We start from the raw sequence: 24,677 nt of genomic DNA, 5'->3' as shown, positions 1-24,677 counted from the left end.
TGAAAAACATCAAATTGTTTTAGTGTTAATTTTGGTTTTTTTAAAAGAAAAAATCATAAACTCTAATAGAAATGTATGATACATGAAACAATATAAATTACACACATCAAACTATATTTCTAACCTAAAGACATAGTATAATGTATATTATTTTGTAATTTTTGTAGACATTGGTATCCTAAACATATGTAGTATTTTTATGTTTGATGAAAAATTATTCAACAAACATCAAACCATATTTTTCAACAAGACAAAGAAGAAAATGTACATTCAACATATGGAATAACGTTTTAAAATATTTATGAGTAAAAAGTTTTACATAAGCATTCATGTATTTTACTTTGAAAATATTTTTAACACATGGTCATATCATATCCAATCAATCCTTATACGTCTCTTTAATAACAAACAAATAGTGTTTTTTTGGAACAAATGAAACGATTGAAAATACTAATCAACACAAGACTTTTACAATTCGTATATGATTCATCTAGATGTAAAAATAAACAATTTTTAGATATATATAATCACATATGGCATAAAGTTCTGAAGATTTTCTTTTTTTTTTCTTTTGACAACGAAAGAAACCATATTCTATTACTCAAACTTGAAGTCGTGTGGGTAACCAGATTGAAATAGAATAATTAATAGAATATATCTTTTAGTAGAAAAAACCTCATGGTCCTAGCTAAAAAATCTGAAATCTGATTTTGCGCTCTGATACACTAAAAATGAATCTTTGCTACTGCCAAGTTAACAGTTGTAAATATAGTACTTTAGATTCAAATCCAGAGGACCAGTCTACACTTTATTTCTATTGGTTTCGCAATCAAGCTAAGAAGAAGATTTAATTTTTGATTTAAGAATTACGTAGAGAACAAGTAAAAAGCTCAAGTAATGAATTCAAGTTAAAAGGAGTTAATCTAGGATGAATGCAAGTGATCTCAATCACGACCGAGCAGCTATTCGGGTTCGATGCAGTTCTGTCTAGAATTCGGAGAACAGGCTAGAACAACACAATGTCGTGTAGTTGTTCCTTTCACTGATCAGACCCAGCTCCTAAGATGTCGCTTGGTCTGAGATCTGATGGTGAACCTTAATGATTAACTCCGATTTGTTCACAATGCACCTTAACATCTACTTTCGTGTGGTTAAGGATGCAATGCTCATTCATACAAGATCTAGCAACCTATTACACTTTTGATGCACAGATTTACCTAGGATCAAACGCTAGATGATCAGTTTAGTGCATGCATGAAACAATGAATGAATGAAGATCTACTAATGATAACCTATCTATGCTCAGTCGCGAATGCACTCTATCACCCTAGATCAACAGTCGACCACTCAATCATGATGCAGTGAAGAACAACAGATGAAACTAAAATACTTATGATCAGATTAAGAAGAATAAAACTAGGGTTCAGGTTGTTCTTCTCTATGGAAGAGGTGAGCCGTCGCCCTTACAAAAAGCTTGAATCCAAAGTATGAAACTTGTCTTGCAAAAACTAGCGTAAGAAAATAATAAAAGGATAGATGGCGTTTTTATATGGAGGCGCCAATAGGTAGAAAAGAGATTAGGGCAACAGGGCTTTAATTCCCCTAATAGGAGTTTCCATATTCGTCGGGAACAATCTCGGGATCACCCCGTCTACTTGTTCCGCTTGAGAACAGTCTCGGGACTGTTCTTCTTGAGTGTTCTCCGCAGGATTGCTCCAAAAGGACATCTTCTCTTCATGCACATTCTCTTTACTCTTCTACCAACTCCAGACCTGTAAAAGATCAAAAAGGACTAGACTGAAACGGATTAGTGACTTGAAACAAATGAAAACATATATACAATGATGTGAAAAACATCATATATCACGCTCGTAGAATATGAATGATCTTGAAGTCAGGGAAGCATATTTGTAGAGTCTCTATCCTGTCCAATTTTGTTGTAAAGCTTGGCCAAGCATAAAACTCCTTAATCAATGTGATAAAATCCTTGCAATCCGTCTTAAATGTCTGACATTTCGAATGATGAAGCATGTTTTCCATTGCCTATCGTAGTGATTCCACTTCTGAATACAAGGCAGTCTCTGCCCATGGATAAATTTTATGTCCCCATAAGTTAAACATTCCCCAATCTGTTCATCCAAACTCATCCATACCTGCTGAACTGGGCTGTGGATGTTTATGACCCATCTATTATGCATATGTTACCCACATTTAAGTCCTGGAAATCCTCAATACTATGATCTTGTGGAATGGGTGGCACCATGTCATTTACGTTGAACCATGCTTGACACTCATTCTCTGCATAACGAACTAGCTCCAATGGATCCCTATTATCCCCTAAAGAGTTAGTCATTTCGGACCTCCCATATGTACCAGATTATCCAGGAATAATGATCTCTGTCTAATTCTTGCTCGGCAATGATGTTCTTTCTCCAGAATAGATAATCCATATTAGCATAGATACTTGGCGCGGGGTAGAGATCTGGACTTGTTGGTATCGCTGAAAGGGACCAAGCTTGTATAGCTGGCATGCATTCAAAAAGGGCATGCGTAACAGACACTTCTGGTTCTCCACATCATGGACAATAGTTATCGCATCTCATATGATGTCGTATCAAATTCCTTGTCACTGCCACATGACACGTTAACAATTTACAAGATGACATATTTTCTGAGGCGCTTTTATCGTCCAAGCAAAGGCTTGAAACTTAGTTATACTAGGTTACAGAACTTCCTTCTCTTTCTCAGTCTTCAATAAGTTATGAGCCACACAATATCTAGATTTAATCGTGTATTGACCATTTTTAGTGTAGTTTTAACAAAATGTATCTCGACGATTTGTTGAAGTTATGGCTAAACTCCTTATAAAAGGTATATTAGAAGGGACAACATAATCCTCCAATAGTCGGACATCCCATTCATTTGATTCCTGATTGATAAGATCGTTTACTCTCATGTTCGGGTGCAAAGCTGGTGTTGAAAGGCGAATCGGCCTAGCTTGTGCGGTAGGGATCCAAGGATCCTTCCACACCCTGACCTCATATTTAGAATGTATCATATGTTTGATTCTCAATAGAAGTAGCTTTCGTGCTGCTGAAATACTGGTCTACTTATAGGATAGACTGCTTATAGAGGATAGTCGTAAAGGCAAACTCATTATGTAGTATATTTCCTTTAAACTCTAACCACTAGCGATTCAAGATATTAAATTAGCTTCGTTGTTTTGTTAATTAACAAAACTAGATTGAACTCATGGATAATATGAAAATCAATCCGGCTCTCCTCCTTTGATAAACTTTCTCAAGAGGTTAAATGGTTAATTCAGCCATCTTATTTTGTTATGTTCTAATGTTAGGGATTTATTATACAAATAAAAAAATGTCGAATTGAATCAGAACTGGATGTCATATTTAGAAATGTTTTGATATTTTGAAACAGTGTTTGTTGTTGTGTGGTATTATCTTAAATTTTCTATTGAGTAATTAGGAATCCCATGAGGGTATGCATAATTTATAATGCACCGGCCAAAATGATTTCCTATATTTCTTTTCTTCAAATTGGAAAAGTCAAATAGATCAATGGCTTTGTTTTGTGTGTCTTCCTCGTGTAGATCCGAAGATAGCTCCATCGCGCAATAAACAAAAACAACATGCATCCGAATATCTAAATATTTTTAAATCTAAACGAATCGAATCAATTTGTGAAAAACTCTTGTTTTAACTTCTGCTATTAAGTGTTTGATACGTTGTAGTAATGAAGTGTAACTACAAGAAATATGGTTCCGATTGATAATCATTGCATACTAATCGCATACTCGCGGAATCACGAATGAAAAAATAGTTAAATTTTCGAAAATTAAATAAATTGCAGAAAAACAAATGTTAACATAACTAGAGTTTATAAAAATACTTTCTTTTCTTATTATAAGTATTTAGCTTATCTTTAATACATTTTAATAATAGATTGATATTTTATAATATTACAAAAAATTATAGTATAACTTTGTTTACAACACAACTATTTATCACTACAAAAATTACTATTTATTTAAAAATTTAAAATGTTATTAGCATATAATTTAACAATATGAAAATTTTAATTTTGTTTTCTACAATAACCTACTAGAACTCATGTTTCCACTTAATAAAAAATTCTCTTTATTTTTGTCAGCCAAAATGTAAACCTACATTTTTACGTTTTTTCATTCCGTAATTTTTGTTAATTAGTAAAATACTTGCGGCATCCGTTTGAAACGTGATTCCACCATTCTGTGAGGTTACCAATCAAAGTCTATGTCTTTTAATAGCAACACATCATAGTGTTTTCTCACTTATACTATTGTAGATATACCTCTGATTTTAACATAGCGTTTGTATATTGAGCTTTCTGCAAATATGTCTCAAAATTCAAAGTTAAACACAAAACTAACCCATGATTTTTTTTTTGGAATTTTCATTTTCCTTATTAACCTCAAAAGTTATAATTATTCGCGAAAGTTACAATATTGTCATTGCCATCAATACAACAACCACCATGAAGAAATAATTTGAAACTCTTATGCACCTAAAAATCATTTTTCAATCCTCTTATCATATTTCTTATGCTCAAAAACTACATTTCTTTCATTTTCTCTCTACATTCATCAGAAAACAAACTCAAGATTTTGATTCTAAATTTTGTAAGGTTCAAACTCATGATTCTTGGTCATTAACAAGTGGATCTTTTTCATGGTAAATTTCTTTGTGCTAGGAGAAGGTAATCAAGTTATCTCACTAGTTGAAAGCATGGAATGTATGTTCTTCCAGATCTGTTTGTTAGAAGACTTTCATATAATTCTTCTGGTTGTAGAAGACTTATACGGAAGTTTCTGGTCAATGCACAAGTTGCTTTTGCAATTGACTTTATGTGTGTATTTTTAGAGATGACTTCTTTGAGAATCTTCTAACTTTTCTTTGTTATCAAGAAAATCTCAAAATACCATAGAAGACTTCACAGTAAGTCATTTAGGATAAACATTTTAGTTTTACAATTGACTGGACTGTGTCAAAAATTTGACTTTCTCTAGACGGCGTACACGTCGGAAAATTTACTAGAAGCCTCTAGAAAATGTCAAATTTCTAACAAAATTCAGTCAAAATTCCGACACCTTCCATTTAAGTCTTCTATAAAAAATCATCTATGGAGAGAAGATGAGTTTTGGGGTAAAAAAATAAAGGAAAAGAGAAAGGCATAGAGAGAGAGAGAGAGAGAGAGAGAGAGAGAGAGAGAGAGAGAGAGAGAGAGAGAGAGAGAGAGAGAGAGAGAGAGAGATAGGCGATTGGGTAAACGGTGCATATCATCTTCTCTATCGATCTGGGCGACTCCTTCTGGCCAGCCTCCGCTCTAATGCCGTTACCGGGATCTGTTCATTCACAGACGCATACCAGAGTGGACGGGATGTACCTCTCTCTCTCTCTCTCTCTCTCTCTCTCTCTCTCTCTCTCTCTCTCTCTCTCTCTCTCTCTCTCTCTCTATCTCTCTCTCTCTCTCTTTAAAAATCGAGTGTCAGTGATCAAACAAGTCCATGGCGGCGACAACTCGTTCCGTCGACAACGAGTTCCGGTGACTACCCACCGGAGTGATCCGGGCATATAAATATTAGTGGTCCATAACTTTTTTTTAATTTTATTTTTATGTTGTTTTATTTTTAATAAATTTATATAGCAATTTCTATGTTATTTAGATAACTAGGGAGGCCGCGCTACGCACATAACTTGATGGATCAGGTTTTACAAAAATATATAATCTTTTGTAAATTTTCTTTTATGTTAAGTTGTTTGTGAGTATGACTATGTTGCTTACACCAAATTTCAACTATATAACTAAAAATGATTAAATTCTTAGTATTTTTGCAGTTCTAATCCTGAATTATAAGTTGTATAGTGTTTTCAGCTTGATAATACTATAAAATACATAAATCAATCGGATATCAATCAAAAGATAATGAGATTGAGTTATCTAATACCATTTTTCTGTGAGTTTATAAAATAATGGACAATGAGTTTTTAATATAAATGAACTATCAGTCAAAGTTATTTTAACTGTTTTGGACAATGTTAGTAATTACTATTATAAACAATTGTTGTTGTTTGTTTTTATATCTAGTCTATTAATTTAAAGTCATATTTTTTATCTACGAATAAAAGTTATCACTTAAATTTTGGACTCTTTTATAAATGCTTAGATAATATAACATGCTACTTAAAAATGGAACCTACTATCTTAAATTAAACCAACTTCGGCTAATAAAACTAAACCAATGCTGTACTGAATATACTTTGGTTAATACAAATTTAATTTATTCTTAACAATTATGGAGGCTAACACAAAATCCGGATTCGCTTGTCGTCCGTGTCTTAAGAGGAAGATATTACAGACTAAGTTCGTCTCTACGAGTAAATTCTGTAAACAGTCCTTCTTATGTTTGGACTAGTATTTCCGCTGCGAGGGAGCTTTTGTTGCTGGGGATAAGGCAGAAGATACACTCTGGTTATGAGGTTAAGGTGTGGGATGACCCCTGGATTCTATTGAATCCTGCTAGGCCAGCTATACCCATAGCGCCAGTTATGCATCCAAATATGAGAGTGAGTGATCTTATTAATCAGGAGTTGAAGGAATGAGATGTTAATCTACTGGAACAGTATGTCAGCCCTGATGACATACCCCTCATAAGGAGTTTAGCCATAAGCACAACTCATAAACCTGATACGTTTTGCTGGAACTTCATAAGACATGGACAATACACAGTCAAGTCTGGATATTGGGTTGCTCAAAACCTAATGAAGGATGCAAACGAAAAGCAAATGTTAGAGCCAAGTATTACAAAGCTCCAAACCTTTGCTTGGAAGATAAAGGCGCCAAAGAAAAATTGTCATCTTATATGGCAATTGTTAACTGGTCATGTGGCAGTAACGAGAAATCTAGTAAGGCGAAATATGAGATGTGACAATTACTGCCCGAGATGTGGTGAACCAGAGGAGTCAGTAACACATGCTATTTTCGAGTGTCCACCTGCTCTACAAGTTTGGTTACATTCATCGACTCCAACTAATCCTGGTGTTTTTCCAGCTTCAAGTATCTACACGAATATGAACTACCTCTTCTGGAAAAAGATGGTTCACTTGAACCAGAACTAGACAGGGATCCTTATCCTTGGCTAATTTGGTACATCTGGAAGGTTCGAAATGACAAACTCCTTAGGGGAATAGACAGAGATCCTCTGGAACTAGTTCGATATGCTGAGAGTGAGTGTCAAGCTTGGTTTAATGCCAATGAGATGATACCACCAGTAGTACAAGAGAGTACTGTAGAGGAACCCCAAGTCATAAGCTTGGGAAGTATTTGCTTATTGGATGGATCATGGACAGCGCTTGCTCAATTTAGTGGGTGTGGATGGGTCTGGTTGGACAGTGGAGGAAAGACGCAACTCATGGGATCACACAACTTACCCAGAAAAGAATCAGCTCTGTACTCAGAGGTGGAAGCACTGCGATGGGCGATGGAGAATATGCTTCAACATTCAACATGCCAGAACTTCGGAACAGACTGCACGGAATTGATTGCAATGATTAAGGAACCTCATGACTGGCCAAATTTTGCTACGGAATTGGAGAGGATAGAGACACTGCTCATATGCTTCCCGGACTTCAAGATTTCTTATGTTCTAAGAGCGTGTAATCAGATTGCAGACTTTTTAGCTAAGACAGCTAGATCCTTCCATAGGAAGTTACATTTTGTTGGTTGTTCTATTCCGGTCTGGTTACCCAAACCACCTCAAGATTGAGTAATAGAATAGCCGTTTGCCGTAAAAAAAAAAAAACTTTTATACTAACGCAGCCCACTAAGAGTTATTACATATCTTTGATGTCCAGTTTATTCATTTGTTCAGATGTTTTACATGTGACTAATGTGAAGATGATCTATATAAAAACTTTAATATAGATAATCAATAATTCAATATAAACCATTTTACTATACATATGGAATATGTTCGTACTGATTCCAATATGTACAAATATAATTGTTGCAGACTAAACTGAATGTATTAAAATTCAAAATAAAAAAAAAATATTTTTAAACATATTATCAAGAAGCTCACATTTCAATACTTCAGTTAGTTTATATATAATATATTTAAAATTTCCACATTTTTAGTTTTTAAAGATAACCAAATTCGTTAGTATCTATATAATGTAACAGATAACAATTAGCAATCTACAGTGAAACCTTTATAAATTAATAATGTTGGAAGTACACCAAAACTATATTTTTTATTAATTTATAGAGATTATTAATTTATTGATATATTAATTGAACCAAAAACTCAATTTTGGACTATAAAATTATAATAATTTATAAATTTTTTTAATATATATTAATTTATCGAGTATTAATTTAAAGAGGTTATACTGTATATGTTTGAAAACTAACATATTATAACCAAGAGAGTTAAATTAGTTACCAAATCCATTTCCAGAAACTATCTATCAAGTAAAGTTCATTTTTAATCTTTATATATACCACATGACAATGCAGTAATTTATTTGTGCATGAGCTTTAGCGTCTTTAAAAAAAAACTTCAACACAAATATAATATTATCTAATCAAGTAATAATCTTGCATTTCAAATCACCGATCACACTTTACATAACTATCAAGTCGATGATCCACCACTGTTTTTCTAAACATATTTAAATTATAAAGATATTTAATAACAAAAAAAAACTAGAAAATGTAACCAAAAAATATAGATACCTAAATAAGATCAACACTGAAAATTTTATATCTTTATTAAGACCCACATACTCGAATTAACCTCAAAATTTGATATGAATACTAACATTGTTATTTAAACCAAAAAACAAACAAACCTATATTCATAAGAACCCAACTATTACTATATTCTTATTTCTTGAATCAAAAACTAAAATCCACAATCGAACCAGAACCAAAATGAAAACAAACGTAAACCACAGTTTATAAAATATCATCAAATATAAACTTTAGGTTAACAACATATAAATTCTAAATTTTAAATATAAATATAAGTAATTCCGTGTAACCGCGCGGGTCAGAATCTAATTTATGTTATAACCTATACTATTAAAAAGAAAGGACTCCTAAAAAATCTACTTAAATAAGATTGTTGCCCCATTTCATTAACTATTTGTTATTTTTGGTCCTTTCTTTATTTTCTCTAACTATACCATAGTCTAAAAAAATTTATTCTTTATTATGCTGAGATTTGTCTTTATTATTCTGAGATTTTGTTTGTATTTTTTTGTCAACCTGAGATTCCGTATTTTATGGTTGGTTTATATACCTTTAACCAAGTGTAATGTTTACCAATTTTTAACATTTTCTATTTATTTTTAAATTACCATAAGAAAATGGTTAACCAAATAATTTTAGTTTATAAACTGAAATATGTGTTCGTAATATAATTTATACATGCAACGTAACGTGTATAAATATTGTGTGTTACTCTGGAATGTTTTTCTTGAATATGTTGTAGTGAGCAATAAGTTCTTATTATATCAAAGTTTCATTTGTAAAAAAAATATAATTTGATTTTTCTGTATAAAATTTTCTCATTTAGTAACATTAAGGATATAGGTGGTTCCAGTTTGAAAAATTACTAGTCCATGATTGGTACACAGTTTCAAAAAGATGTTTGATTATTATATATTATATATATACATTAGTTCTTGAAAACAATTTATACATAATATTTTGGTTTAAAACTTTACAAATGTTAATATGATACTAATTAAAAAATATAATATAATATATATATAATATTTGTAATGATAATTATTTAAATTTTTACTTATATGCATCTTAAATGAAATTTATTTTCAAGAAAATATATATTTAGTCGCAACCATCTACAGATACACTGCTAAAAGAAAATTAGACTTTTGAAATGGTATGAAGTAATTAACAAAAGGTTTTTGTGTTTGCGTTAAGATGTAAAAAATGATATTATCTGAAGATTAAATTTCATGTAAAATTTCAAGTCTTTTCGGGTATTTGAAACTTTTCATTTTAGATTTGGATCGATTTCTAGATGGTTCGGGTTTATAATTCAAATACATGTAGAGTACCTGTATTTTCGTGTATGTAGTGTGTCCAGAGAGTTTCGGTATTTAAGTTCTGAAAAGATCTGAAGTGCACAAAAACCAAAAAATATCTGAAATCCCAAAAATATCTGAAAACCTACAAAATATCCGAAAACTCAAACAAATATCCTAAAATATTAAAAAACCAAAGACTTGAAATTTTACCGGAAAATTAACCCAAGAAACCGAAAATACCAACATTTTCTCCGAATACCTGAAATGTTTTTTTAGAATAAATTTTTTATCTGATACCCGAAACTATAACCAAAAATCTGAACCCAAAACTTAAAATAATATATGTAATACCAAAAATATTTTCGAAAAAGCCCTAATAAACCTATTATGCAAATATAGGTTGGGTACTTTGGGTATCCGATCAGATCTCAGGTAGGATCCAGAACCAAACCAAGACACGCAGATCCAGAAAGTACCTAATAGGTGATTTGTCCTACACCCGGACCCGAACTGAATTATACTTTTGAGTCGGTTTCGTTTTTTTCTGATGTAGATAAATGCCAAGAATAAAAAAGTTACATAAAAGTGTATATAAATATTTTTAAATAAATTCATAAATATAGTTTTATTCTTCGATATAACATATAACAATATACAACAATCCCATAATACTAATTCATATCAAGTTTTGTTTATAATAGAAAACCCCGCGCGGATCAAATCTACTGAGTTTTAAAAGGTTACATAAATTCTAGATGTGTGCGCGTACCATGTGTAGATTTTAATTAAAATATTACAATACAAAATAATTAGACATATAATTGTACATGAGATTTAGCTTATTTAGAACCATATTTCATAATATTCTAAACACGTTAAATTTCGTGAATATATATTTTGCTGTTTATTTCCACATTGTTTAAGATTTATAACTTAAAATTGTGATAAAAATTTGTAAAGAATACATCTATTAGTGACCTATACATACAATTATTGTAACTTTAATTTTAAGAAGTTAGAAAGTTGTGTGTTTATGATTTTTAAAGAGCTTCGCTTCTTCTTTCTTCTAATTTTTTTACTTTTTTATTATCTTATTGTTTATGTGACAATCCGTCATGCGGGTCCCAGATTTCACAGTTCTGCAGGGCACCGACCCCAACCCATCTATTATGAGTTCTTCCTAACTCCATAACTAGGTTGTTTGTGAGGTTTGAACCCCCGACCTCACCTTTTAACAACTCTCCCACATAATAAGCTGTCACCAATTGATCTGCAGGGCTGTGAAATCTGGAGTCCGCAGGACGGGTTATCACAATAAAAGAGGGTTGTCACAATAAAAGTCGATTTTTATTGTGATAACCCGTCCTACGGAACCACCCGTCCGTAGATCCAAACTCACAGCGCTGCAGCGCACCGACCATAACCCTTCACCGTGGGAGGAAAGGTCAATTGGTGACAGCTTATCTTGTGGAGAGTTGTTAACCGGTGAGGTCTTGGGTTCGAGTAACGCCAAGCGCATCAATAACCTACCGGTGGATGTGGAGGCGTTTCTTCCCACGGTGAGAGGTTAGGATCGGTGCGTTGCATCGCTGTGAGCTTGGGTCTACGAACGGGTGGTTCCGCGGGACGGGTTGTCACAATTTTATTCGGCACAGTTACATCTTTGTGCATGTTATGTTCGAACCAATATATTGGAAAGTACACATATAAGAATAAGATGGAGATTTCCCATTTCAAAGTTATGCAAGCTGTCTTTGTTTTAGTACTTGGCTTTTTTAATACTACTAGATTTTTTTGAAAACGGTTGTTCTATTACTCAAGATTAAGGTGGTCTGAGAAATTAGACCAGAACAGAACAACCAATATAGTATAAATTCATATGAAAGAATCTTATTATCTTAGCTAATGAATCCGAAGAAACATTATCAGTACGAGGAATAAAAACTAAAGAAAACTCTGTGAATCTGCTCTTCAGCTTTTCCAGCTCCTTTAGCTCTGTTGAAAAGTTAGGCCATGCTCCAGGGTCTTGAATTATCGAGATCAGATCCTTGCAATCGGTGCAAAAAAATATTGCAGCATGCACTCCATTGTCCACATTAATGCATCAAGTTCAGAGTGAAGTGAATAAATCCTTCGTAGTTAGTTTCTGGCTCCTAATAGCTGAAATATTCCTCTAGAATTTTTTAAATGTCCATCCATAACTACTAAAGAGTGTGTCATGTTTTAATGATCCATCAATCATGCATCTTTCAGAACTTATCATTTGCTGAGGGTGTTGTATGTTTTCCGGTGTTTCCTCCTTATGATTAGCTTCAAACCAAGCATGGCATTCTGATTCTGCATATCGAACAGTTTCCAACAGGTTCCTGTCAACTCTTATATATAATTTGTCATTTCTCGTTTTCCAAATATACCAAATGATCCAAGGGTATGAGTCTCTATCGAGCTCAAAATCCTCAATATCATTCTTTCTCAAAAAAAAATAGTCCATGTTTGTGTATTGACTTGCGCTGGGAAAAACTAAAGATAGGATTGGAGTTGCTGCATGTGCCAAGTCTGAATAGCCGGAGGACATTCAAATATAATATGGTTTATAGTTTCATCTTCTTCCTCACATCGGGGATAATGGTTATCACATCGCATATGATAAAAAAATATTTTGGTAGGTTTTATGATGAAAAAAACCCATAAACATATAAATTACTTTTGGTTCTTTTCGATCTAGTTTTTTAAAAGAAACTTATATATGACTACGTATATACAAAAAATTGGGGAAAATCGCATTAAAAACTTTTAGAGTGTCACTTACTAGCACTTTAAAACCTGAAGTTTTTTCACTAACACTTTTAACTTTCAAAGTGACATTTGTATCATAAAAAACCTTCAAATCAAAAAGTTGACATGTTCAGCAGGTAATTTTTTAAAAATAATTATTTAATTAATAAAATAAATAAATAAATGAATAAAAAGTTCAAAAAATAAATAAAATCGAAAATTTTAATAAAATTCACAAAAATGAAAAATTAAATTAAAATTTTAGAAAATTAAATAATTTTTAATAAAATAAAAATAACTAAAATTTTATAATAAATAATATTAAATTTAAATAGAGAAGAACTGTATAAAAAGTTCATAAATTTTTAAAATAGAAAATTCAAAATATATTTTTTAATTATAAGATTTTTTTTTCAAAAAATATATCTTATCATCGTGGACAATAACAAATTCAAATATATCACTAGTGACGATGATGGTTTCTGATTTTTATTTAACTTATGATTTTTTAATTAAATTTTATGATTTTTTTTTTAAATTTTCTGATTTTTATTTATTTTATTAATTAAATAATATATTTTCGTAAATATTATTTTCAATGATGATATTGAAAATTATCATTGGAGATATGACAATTATCGTCATTGTTAATGGTTATGTGAGATACAATCATCGTCACTAGTGATATATTAGAAATTGTTATAGTCCACGATGATACGATATATTTTTTGGAAAAAAATCTTATAATTAAAAAATATATTTTGAATTTTCTATTTTTAAAAAAATTGTGAACTTTTTATTTAGTTCTTCTCTATTTAAATTTAATCTTATTTATTATTAAATTTTAATTATTTTTGTTTTATTAAAATTTTAGAAAATTACTTAATTTTAAAATATTTATTTAGTTTTCTAAAATTATAATTTAATTTTTGATTTATGTTTTCATTTTATAAATTTTATTAAAATTTTTGATTTTTATTTATTTTTCGAATTTATTATTCATTTATTTATTTTATTTTATTAATTAAATAATTACTTTTGAAAAATTACCTGCTGAACAGGTCAAATTTTTGCATTGAGGTTTTTTATGATACAAATGTCACTTTGAGAGTTAAAAGTATTAATGAAAAACTTTCAAAATTTAAAGTGCTAATATTTTGAAGGTTTTTTTATGCGATTTTCCAAAAAAAATTGGAACCTTAGTTTTATGATATGGGGCACATTGGATTAGGCACCGACGGCCGCATGTTGTACCCTAATTTATCAATTATCCATACAATTAGATCAAGTTAGGTATTACACGTAAACCTTATTGTATCTGATCTACATGGCGACTTAATATGTCTCTGGTCCTAATCACCTTTGCTATTGAGTTCACGCGGACATATCTGCCCCTAGATATAGAATAGACTCAAATTCTCAAACTTTTTCTATAAACTTCGAAACACATTGATCTCTGAAGCGAAGGCAGGCTAATTCACCCGATTTGTAGACATATCTAATAAATCTGAAAAATCTGAACAATCTATCTGGAATTGGATCGGATGGACTTGCATATCTCTTAAGCGAATGAACAATTTTACTGACTGTTTCGGGGACTTGAGTTATATTCTTAACATCATGATTATGTTCTAAATGTTACCACTTGAAATTTTAGTGTGATGATTATGTGAAACCGAAGCTTTCATAAACTTATTGTTCTTTGTTACCCATCAAAATATATTACAAAAGATACACAACCTCTATATGTACACTAAGACGTTGGAAGCATTGCTTTTATTTTTCTTGGTTTCTTCAAAACCCTCCCGTCTGTTCGACGCGGCTAGTAAGAGGCACATACCTAACTGAAGTTTCAGTACGTGTCTTGATGGAACCATCCTCACTTTTATCAATCACCTTAAGCTCTTGAAAATATGTTCCTACTGGAATCACCATTCTTCCACCAGGTTTCAGCTGGTCCAGCAGCGCCAGAGGGACCTCTGATGCCGCTGCTCCTACGTGAATGGCATCGTATGGTGCAAACTCTTCCCAACCTTTCCTTCCATCTGTCATAAGAGAGAAAACTCTCGTTTTTTCTTCAGTACGTATCCATAAGAGGCTGAAACAAAACATTCAACGTTTTACTTTACATACCACCAACATGTAAGGAGAGAGATCCTTTCTGTAGCAAAGAACCAGCAACACTCTTTTCAACGTTCTTGATAGACATATCGACCAGCTCAGGGATATGATCCACGCCAACAACGCGTCCTTCAGCTCCAACCATCAGAGCAAAACAGCCAGTCAAGTAACCAGTTCCTAACAAAAAAGACACGATCAAAAGTCAAAAACCATGAAGCCTAGCTGAAACCTCGAGAAAAGGTTATACGAACCTGAGCCAACATCCAAAGCGCGCATCCCAGGCTGAAGCTTATCTTCCAATAGCTGCAAACACGTGGCGTGCATATGTGGAGCGGATATGGTGGCGTTGTAACCTATAGGCAAGGGAGTATCAGCATAAGCTGAAGATCCAACTGGTACAAAGAGACCTCTGTCTAAAGCCTCCATCACTTCAGCTACTTTCTTCGATGATATAACACCAAACCGCTTCAGATTTTCCACCATTGCCTTGTTTCCGGTTGAACCGGTTCCGGTCTGGAATTGCTAACAATCCATAAGAAAAGCAAGATTACTAAATTAAAACAAACTATCAAACTGAGACCTAACTAATACCTCCAAACAAATCGAATCAGAAGAATATAGCTCAGCAGATTCAGCCAAACAGAAGATTAATAAGAGAAAACAGAAGTAGAGATTCATGGCGAGAGAGAGAAGAGGAGGGACTAAGCGAACCTCCATGCGGGAGAAGGGAGAACGAAAGGCGGTGAAGAGGCTGAGATTGAGAAACGGAGCAGAATTGTGGCGGTGGAGAGAGGTGAAGGTTGTTAAGGAGACGAGTGTTCGTGGCGGCGCAAGATAGTGGCGACCGTATGCAGTTAATGTTGGGCAAGCTCTCATTGTTTGTTTGTTTTTTTTTATAAATGGTTTGGGGTTCTAGTTTCTTCCTTCATGATCTAGTTGTTGTTGTTGTTTGTGTGTGCGACTGCGTGTTCATTCTCTAGACTTGGATTCTTTGATTGACATGTGTCTAGTATAATGTACTTTTTTTTAAAAACTATTTTATTGCTTAAATTTGAGAAATAACCAGACCAGAATAAAAAAAAATCAATAAAATAAAGAGAGATGTAAAAAAAAGAGTTATTTTTGCGGATGAATCAGCAATTCCTTTTTGTATTCTTGGGATATAGCAAATCTTGAAGTCCGGGAACCACATCTTGATGGTTTAAATAGTTTCTAGCTCAGTTGAGAAATTTAGCCATGCTTCGGATTCCATTACCATTGCAATCAAGTCCTTACAATCTATACCAAATCTCTGACAGATCGAATATTGCAACATGTTCTCTATTACCTATTTTAGTGCTTCCACTTCTGAATGTAATGCCCACTCTCGCCTTCTAAGGTTTCTTGTCTCCATGAGTTGGATCTTTCCCGTGCTATCTTTCCAAACTCATCCCGTTCCAGTGAATTGAGTTGTGGAAATCCATGAACCATCCACCAAACAAGTATCCCCAAAGCTCAAGACTTGCGATTCTTCGATGATTTGAGCCTGTGGAAGAGTAGGTATAGTTTCTTTTGCGTTGTACCAAGCCTGACACTCACTCTTGACATACCTGACTAGTTCCAATGGGTCCATATCTATGCATCTGAATAACTTATCATTCTGAGCCTTTCAAATATACCATATTATCTAAAGATTTTGATCCTTATTCTGTTCGGACTCCAAAATCTCATTCTTCCTCTAAAAAAGATAATCCATATTGACATAGATGCTCAAGATAGAAAATGTTTGAGAAGCTGTAGGTGTAGCAGATAATACCCATACTTGCAAAGCATGTGGGCATTCAAAAATCGCATGAATAGCACTTTCGTCTTGTTCTCTACATCTTGGGCAGTAGTTCTCACATCGCATATTACGTCGTACCAGGTTCCGTGTGACTGTTACATGCCCTGTGATTAATTGCCATATAAGATGACGAGTCTTCTGTGGTGCATTTACTTTCCAAATGAAGGCTTGAAGTCTGGTTATGCTGGGCTCTAGAACTTCTTTTTCCTCATCATCCCTCAGTATATTCGTAGCTACCAAATACTCTGATTTGACTGTATATTGACCATTTTTTGTGTAACTCCAGCTAAAGGTATCGCTCAGATGAGTATGACTTATGACTATTCTGAATCATCGATATGTCTTCTGATGAACATATTGTTCCAAAGCTGGATGTCCCATTCTCTTGATTCAAAGTTAATCAGACTGCTGACGGTCATTTTTGGATGGACGACCGGAGCTCTTGGTCGAGCCGGCCTTGTTGGTGTTGTGAGAATCCATGGGTCCTGCCACATATTAATTTCAATCCAGAGTGTACTTTGTTTCTGATACCCAAGAGTAACACAAAATATGGGTTATCCACTGAATCTGTTCTCAGCGGAGTGCTCAGGCGATAATGTTTTTCTTTTAGGACTCTCACCACAAAGGAGTCTGGGAATTGAATAAAACGCCAAAGCTGTTTTACCAATAGTGCTAAGTTGAATTCATGAATCATTCGTAATCTAATTCCTCCTTTTTCTCTAAGAGCACACATCTTTTCCCATTTTGCCCAGTGAATCCCTCTTTTTGGTGGATTCGAGCTCAACAACCAGAACTGTGCCATGGCACTAACAAAGTTTTCACATATTTCCAGAAGAAACATGAAGCTTGAGATGACATAGGTTGGAAGCGCCAGTAGAATAGATTTAATACGAACTTTCTTCCCTCCTCTTGATAGCCATCTTCCATTCCAACTATTCACTCTATAGAGTAGTTTTTCTTGTAGGAAGGCAAATGACTTGCACTTTGATCAGCTGATATCCTATGAGATTCCTAAATAGGATCTCATTCCCTCTTCATTTTTATTGCAATCTGTACCATTATTTTCATTATCCAAAGTTATAATTGTCAATATTTATAAAAAAAATATAAATGAGGTTTTGTTTTACACAAAATAAAAGCTGAATGATTTTTCAGTAATGTTAAAAATTAGCTTAATAGCAGAGATTTTGAGAAAAAATGTGCTACAGACTATCCATTTATATTGTGAAAACCTCCTTGGTCCAATGGTTTGACCAATAGTTCATTAATGATTCTATACTAGAAAGTCTGGGTTTCAATTTATAGAGAATACAGAATTATGCGAATTAATGGAGAAACGGCTTGCAAGAGATCTGCATCATGGCACAATGAGTATCAGCTAATATGGATCCGATATGACGGCTCAGATGATACAGTCAGACGTGAACCCTCATCATGCAGGTAGAATTGTCGACTCTAGAATTGTCTATAATATTTCTCATAGCTTGTAATAATATAATTTATCCAGCGTTAAAAAAAAAGAGACTCCATTTATTATAATAAATTTGATCTTTTTTCTTTTCTTAGAGATCTAATTCAACAAAGATTAAACCAAGTTTTAACATCAAGTTTTTAATAAATTAATAAAATGTCTCATATTTCTATCTTCTTAATGTCTATATCAAATCGATTAACACAACATTTATAACCCATCGTTGCTTTATAACTAATGGTATTTTTCAAATCAACCAAAAATTTGACATCAATCATCCTATGCACATATATTAATTTAGCAACAATTCATAATTAAAATAAATAAAAATTTAAAGTAATATAAATTCATAAAATAAAAAAGAAAATCCATTACGATATTTTAGAATTTCATCAAATCAAATTAAAAATATGAACCTTACGGAAAAAAAAATTCTCGTACCAAGTTTAATCTAACAAAAACCAAACTATGAACCATAATCAATGATTAATATTTAAAAAATCAATTTGAAAACTAAAAACTAACAAAATATACAAAAATATAACAATAAAACTTTAGGTAAAATAACTTGAATTTACAGAAAACTTGAAACAACAACTAACAAACTAATGAAAATACAATCCAAAATACATAGAATTCAAAAATAAATAGATTTTGTTTTTCTATTTAAAAAAAAAACAAGAAATCAACTTACGACATATTTTTACCATTTTTAATCATACATAAAGACCAATAAAAACAAAAAGAATGAATTTACATAAATTTTATTTTAATTCTTTGTACACCAGTTTTAATTTTAGAGAAATTAATTCAAAATATGAAAAACATAACCAAATTAATACATAATCAAAAATAATTTAAACGAAAGTCAGTTTGAATACAATAAACACACCCAAGATATAGATAAAAATACAGCTGAAGTTAAAATAAATATTAACAAATTAATTGAGTAAACAATTATTCAACAAGTAATAATTTTATTTCTATATAAATTTACGTTTACAATGTATAAGAGAATGATATCTCACGTCTCATCCAACGGTTACTCCGATCGAGACGAAACAAGAGATAGTTTGATCGAGACGCGAAAGTAGGAGTTCCAGAGGCGCGAGTTGGACGTGGTTCATCCAACTATATAAATATCCAAGTGGAATTGATAGCAGCAGAGAGATGGCAAAGGGTTTCAGCAATTGAGGAGAAGTCTGAAACAAAGATCTAAGCTTCACTGGTTGCAATGGGAGATAAAAAAATAACAAAGCTTTCCATAATGCTGTCAAGATAAGGGAGACAAGAAATGCAATCAGGGAAATAAAATACCCATCTGGACGAGTGGTAAGCTCGCAGGAGGAAATGAAAAAAAAGAGGCTGAAAGATTTTTTGCTGAGTTTCTATCTCATGAACCAGATGATTTGCACGGGAAAACTGTGGAAAAAATACAGCAGATCATCAAATTCAGACACGGTGAGGAAAAGAAAATGCACTTACTAAACCATTAACTGATGCAGAAATCAGAGATGTCCTATTTAGCATGCCGAGTGAGAAATCCCCAGGACATGATGGGTTTACTGTATTATTTTTCAAGGCTTCATGGAGTATCATCTCAAAAGATTTCACTACTGCAGTGCACTCTTTCTTTAGCAAGGGATTTCTACCAAAAGGTCTTAATACTAAAATCCTCGCTATCAGTCCCAGGAAAGATGAAGCGATGGAGATGAGAGACTATAAACCTATCTCATGCTGCAATGTCCTATATAAGGTCACCTCAAAGATCATTGCAAATCGATTGAAAGGTACTCTTCCTCATGCATATCTTATAATCAGTCGGCTTTTGTGGAAGATAGATTGTTAGTGGAAAATCTTCTACTAGCCACTGAGATTGTCAAAGACTATCACAAGAAAGACATATCTCCAAGATGTGGAAAGTAGATTGACATAGCAAAAGCTTCGACTCAGTTCACTGGCCATTTCTCTTGAATACCCTCAGAGCTTTCAATATGCCAGAGCAGTTTATCCAGTGGATTGAAATCTGCGTGTGTACACCATCATTCTCAGTGCAAGTCAATGGGGGAATTGGCTGGGTTTTTTCAGAGCAAGCGAGGCTTGAGACAGGGTTGTGCACTCTCTCCTTATCTATTTGTAATATGCATGAATGTGCTTTCCCATATGATAGATAAGGATGCGGAGAGGAGAGAAATAGGATACCATCCAAAATGCAAGAACATCCTCTTGCCGCATCTGTATTTTGCAGATGATCTGTTGGTATCCACTGATGGTACAAAGCGGTCTATTGAAGGAATCCTCAGAATCTTTGAAGAGTTTGCTGTAATGTCGGATCTGGAAATAAGTTTTGAGAATTCTACTATCTACATGTTTGATACCACTGAGGATCAGGAATCAGATATTCTCACTTGCTTCCCCTTTGCTTCAGGAAAATTACCAGTCCGCTATTTGGGGCTTTCTCTTCTCACAAAGTGAATGACGGTAAATGATTATATGCCCTTGGTGGCGAAGATAAGGAGAATAAGAGATCTTGGACTGGTCGTTTTCTTTTGCATGCTGGCCGGCTTCAATTGATTAAATCAGTCATTATGAGTCTCCCAAAATTTCTGGGTAGCGGCTTTCACGTTACCGAGTAGTTGTCTGAAAGAAATTGACCAGCTATGTGCAGCTTTTCTCTGGTTGGGACCGGAACTAAAAACGACAATATCAAAGGTTAGTTGGCAGGATTTATGTCTGCCAAAGAATGAAGGTGGCTTGGGAATCGGACCTTTACGGGAAATAAATAAGGTACACTGTCTGAAACTGATTTGGAGAATTACATCTGCAAGATCCTCTGTGTGAGTTAAATGGATTCATTGCTATTTGGTACAAAAAGGATCATTCTGGTCGATTTCAGAAAACACAAGCTTGGGGTCTTGGCTTTTGAATAAGTTACTGAAGATGAGAGATATCACAAGGCAATTTACAAAACTTAAGTAGGAAATGGATATCACACATCATTCTGGTATGAAGTATGGTCTCCAGTTGGGTGTCTGAAGGAGGTAGTGGGTGAACGAGGCATCATCACACTTGTATTGCAGACAATGCCATGATGGTAGATCTTATATCAAATCATAGAAGAAGGAGATATAGGACGAGTGTTCTAAATGATATTGAGAATGAGATTGATAAGTTGCATGTAGGGGGATGCATGATATGGATGACATACCTTTATGGAAAAGTGCAAAAGAGAACTTTTCTGATAAATTCTCCTCGAAAAAGACTTGGATGCAGTTGTGAACAAATCATCAAGTTTGTAACTGGAGCAGAGGAGTGTTGTTTCCCCAATCTACTCTGAAATACTCTTTTCTGATATGGATTACAATGCATAATAGGATGCAAACAGGTGATAAAATGTAAGCTTGAAATGCTTCCATAAACGCGGAGTGTGTTTTATGTCATGAGGTTCAAGAAACTTGTCAACATCTCTTCTTTAGATGTTCTTTATCCTCCAAAGTCTGGGAATCTTTGGTAAAGGGGCTCTTAAAAGGAGATTTTACCACCGACTGGATAGCTACAATACCCATGATCTAAGGTTCAAGCTATCCTCCCACAGAACTGTTTCTTCTCTGATACTCACTTCAAGTTGCTGTGCATAGTATATAGAGAGCACAACTCTAGAAGCCATGGAGAACAATCGAAAGATACCACTACTCTGAGCAAGTTTGTGGACAAAACTATACGGCTTCATTTGCTTGCAGTCAAAACAAAGGATCATTCTTACTTGGAGAGGGGGCTACGTACTTGGTTTGGAACAATATATGTTCTAAACACACCATGAAGACTGAGAAGTTTTTCATTATTTATTAGTTTATAGATAAGCTGAGTACATAGAAAAAAAACAGTTGCACTAGGTGTAATACAGTTTTTTGCTTGAATATAGTTTTACACTCAAATATATATATATATATATACTTTATATTTTGTCAAAAATTAAAGTAATTTAAAAACTTATAACCGTAATTCATTAGTTTATTACTTTTTATTTTTTCTTGTCATTAACATATACATACTCATATAGACTGTGAAGACCATACTGGTAACTCTGCATCCATGTGAACGACGATAGATTCATTAGTTTATTACTAAAATGACTCTAATTGTATTTTAGTTACGGATTTATTTTTCATACATGTTTTACCTCTGAGTCCTTTGTTATAGAAAATAATAATTACAAAAATATCATTACTCAGAGATTTTTTTTTCATTACTCACAGATTTATTTGTCTATGTTTTATGTAACCACAAACTTATATTTATTTTTCTTTGATGACAGATTTTTCTTAAATTCTATAGACTTAATTAGATTTCTACATATTTATTTTAATAAATTTGTCACATTTGGTCACATATTTATTAAACTTTTACAGATTTAATAAGATTTAGCTTCTTTGACCACAAATTTATTCAACTTTAAAAAAAAAACAAATCTATCGATTCCTATATAAATTTGTTTTTTCTTGGCTACCTATTTACCTATTTCTGATAAATTTATTTGGGTTTTGACTGATTTATTAATCGTTGACAACATATTTACTTGATTTTGAAAGATTTAATATAGATTTGATAGATTTGTTTATCCTTTGACCACAAATTTATTTACAATTTGATAGATTTATTTTACTTTGGTGACTGGTTTAGTAACGATTTACCAAATTTGTTAATTCTTTGGCCAAATATTTATTAATTCCACTTAACCGAACTGGTTATTTTAAAACAGATTTAACCATAAGTTCTGAATTATTTTAGTTAACTAATTATTTCAATTGAAACTATGTGTTTTCCTGAACCATGTGCATTAAAAAAAATTTCAAAACTTAATTTATATTTTAAATAAAATTTATAAAATAATATAGATTTTATTATTTTTTACCAATATTTAAATATAGATTTGATTTAGTTAAATATTAAATCAGGATAAAGTGATTTTGTTTATTTTAAAAATATATTGAAGAATATATATGTATATATTTAAATTATAATTTAGATAGTATTTTCTATCTATTTATATTATTTAAATATATAAAATAATTTTATAATACTAACGAAATGATATAAAATTTTATAATTGTCAAAAATTTAAACTAAACAATATTTACAAAATTGTAGACATATAAGAAACAAATGATTTTACGATTAGAAATCTAAATTTAGTAAAAATTGTAGCAATTTTTGAAAGCTTTAGTAATACAAATTGTATATTATAGAAATAAAATAAAATAATATTTGAATTTTTTTATGTTATATATGAATATATCTATTTTATAGATGATGTATGAAATATTACCATATTTAAAAAAGTTCACCAAAAATAAATATCAATATTAAACGCAATGTAAAGTTATTACCATATTCTAAAAAATTTACCCAAAATATAAATCAACATTCAATGAAATAATCCATGTCATATTTTTCTAGACGCTATGTCATCAATTTTAGTACTCATGTCATATTTCTTTTGTGAAACTAATTGTAAAGAGGATATGTGGCAAAATCACTTTTTAAATAATGTACATGGGATAAATCAAAATCTTACAAATCAACAAATTAAATTGAGTAAACCCATACAAATTAAGTAAACCAAACCATAACCAAAACATAACTGTAAGACCTGCAAGGTTTAAGTTCAGCTTATGATTAGTCCTTTTATATGGTTTCTGAATTTTTATAGAAACTAGTTTGCTTCTGGTTCTTCTGGTTATGAACAATTCTCTGTTAAAATTGCATGTGATGTTTTGTACCCGCGTGGCAAGGCTTTCACTTGTCTTTCGTATCTAGAAAACAACATGGTATGTGTGCATTGGCTTTCACTTGTCTTCCGTATATGTTTTTTGAGAGTTACTTAGAAAACAACATGGTATGTGTGCATTGTTCCTCTACTCTTTCTCTATGTTTTCATCTTGTATTAATTTACCCTGAGTATGTATGTGATGGGTTCTTCCCTCATTTTTTTTGTTTCTGGTTGGTGCTACTAGGGGTGTCAAAATGGGTCATGACCCATGGGTTGATCCAACCCAAATTGACCCATTAACCCAAATGAATTGTTTATTTTTGATCCAATGAGTTGATGGGTTAACAAGTTAATGGGTTAACAGATTAATGGGTTAACAAGTTAAATGGATCTATTGGGTTGGGTCAACTCTGATCCATTTAGTTTTTAATTAAAAAAATGGCCAAAATCACAAAAAACACATTTTCCCACAAAAATCGGAAAAACTTAATTTCCCGCCAAAATCGAAAATGCAATTTTCATCAAAATCGTAAAAATAACAATTTCCGGCCAAAACCGGAAAAACACAATTTCCCGCCAAACCCGGAAAAACGCAATTCCCCG

At 32.5% G+C, this 24,677-nt stretch overlaps 1 protein-coding gene across 3 annotated transcripts; it reads right to left on the bottom strand.

Moving 5' to 3' along the window:
- Positions 1–14,555: 14,555 nt before the first annotated feature.
- Positions 14,556–16,011, bottom strand: LOC108844375 (protein-L-isoaspartate O-methyltransferase 2). Of its 3 annotated transcripts, none has more exons than XM_018617625.2 (4): positions 15,603–16,011; positions 15,263–15,524; positions 15,024–15,188; positions 14,556–14,935 (listed from the first exon to the last, which is right to left on the bottom strand). In XM_018617625.2, the coding sequence occupies exons 1-4, from the start codon at positions 15,885–15,887 to the stop codon at positions 14,685–14,687; spliced, it is 963 nt and encodes a 320-aa protein (XP_018473127.2). In that variant the 5' UTR covers positions 15,888–16,011; the 3' UTR covers positions 14,556–14,684. The 3 variants fall into 3 exon arrangements, with proteins under 3 accessions (XP_018473127.2, XP_018473126.2, XP_018473125.2); XM_018617624.2 differs by having other exon boundaries at positions 15,723–16,007; XM_018617623.2 differs by having other exon boundaries at positions 15,263–15,533; positions 15,723–16,005.
- Positions 16,012–24,677: the final 8,666 nt, after the last annotated feature.

This window comes from Raphanus sativus, chromosome 3 (assembly GCF_000801105.2).
Source record: "Raphanus sativus cultivar WK10039 chromosome 3, ASM80110v3, whole genome shotgun sequence".
Lineage (NCBI taxonomy): Eukaryota > Viridiplantae > Streptophyta > Magnoliopsida > Brassicales > Brassicaceae > Raphanus > Raphanus sativus.
This window is presented reverse-complemented; position numbering and strand designations above follow the sequence as displayed.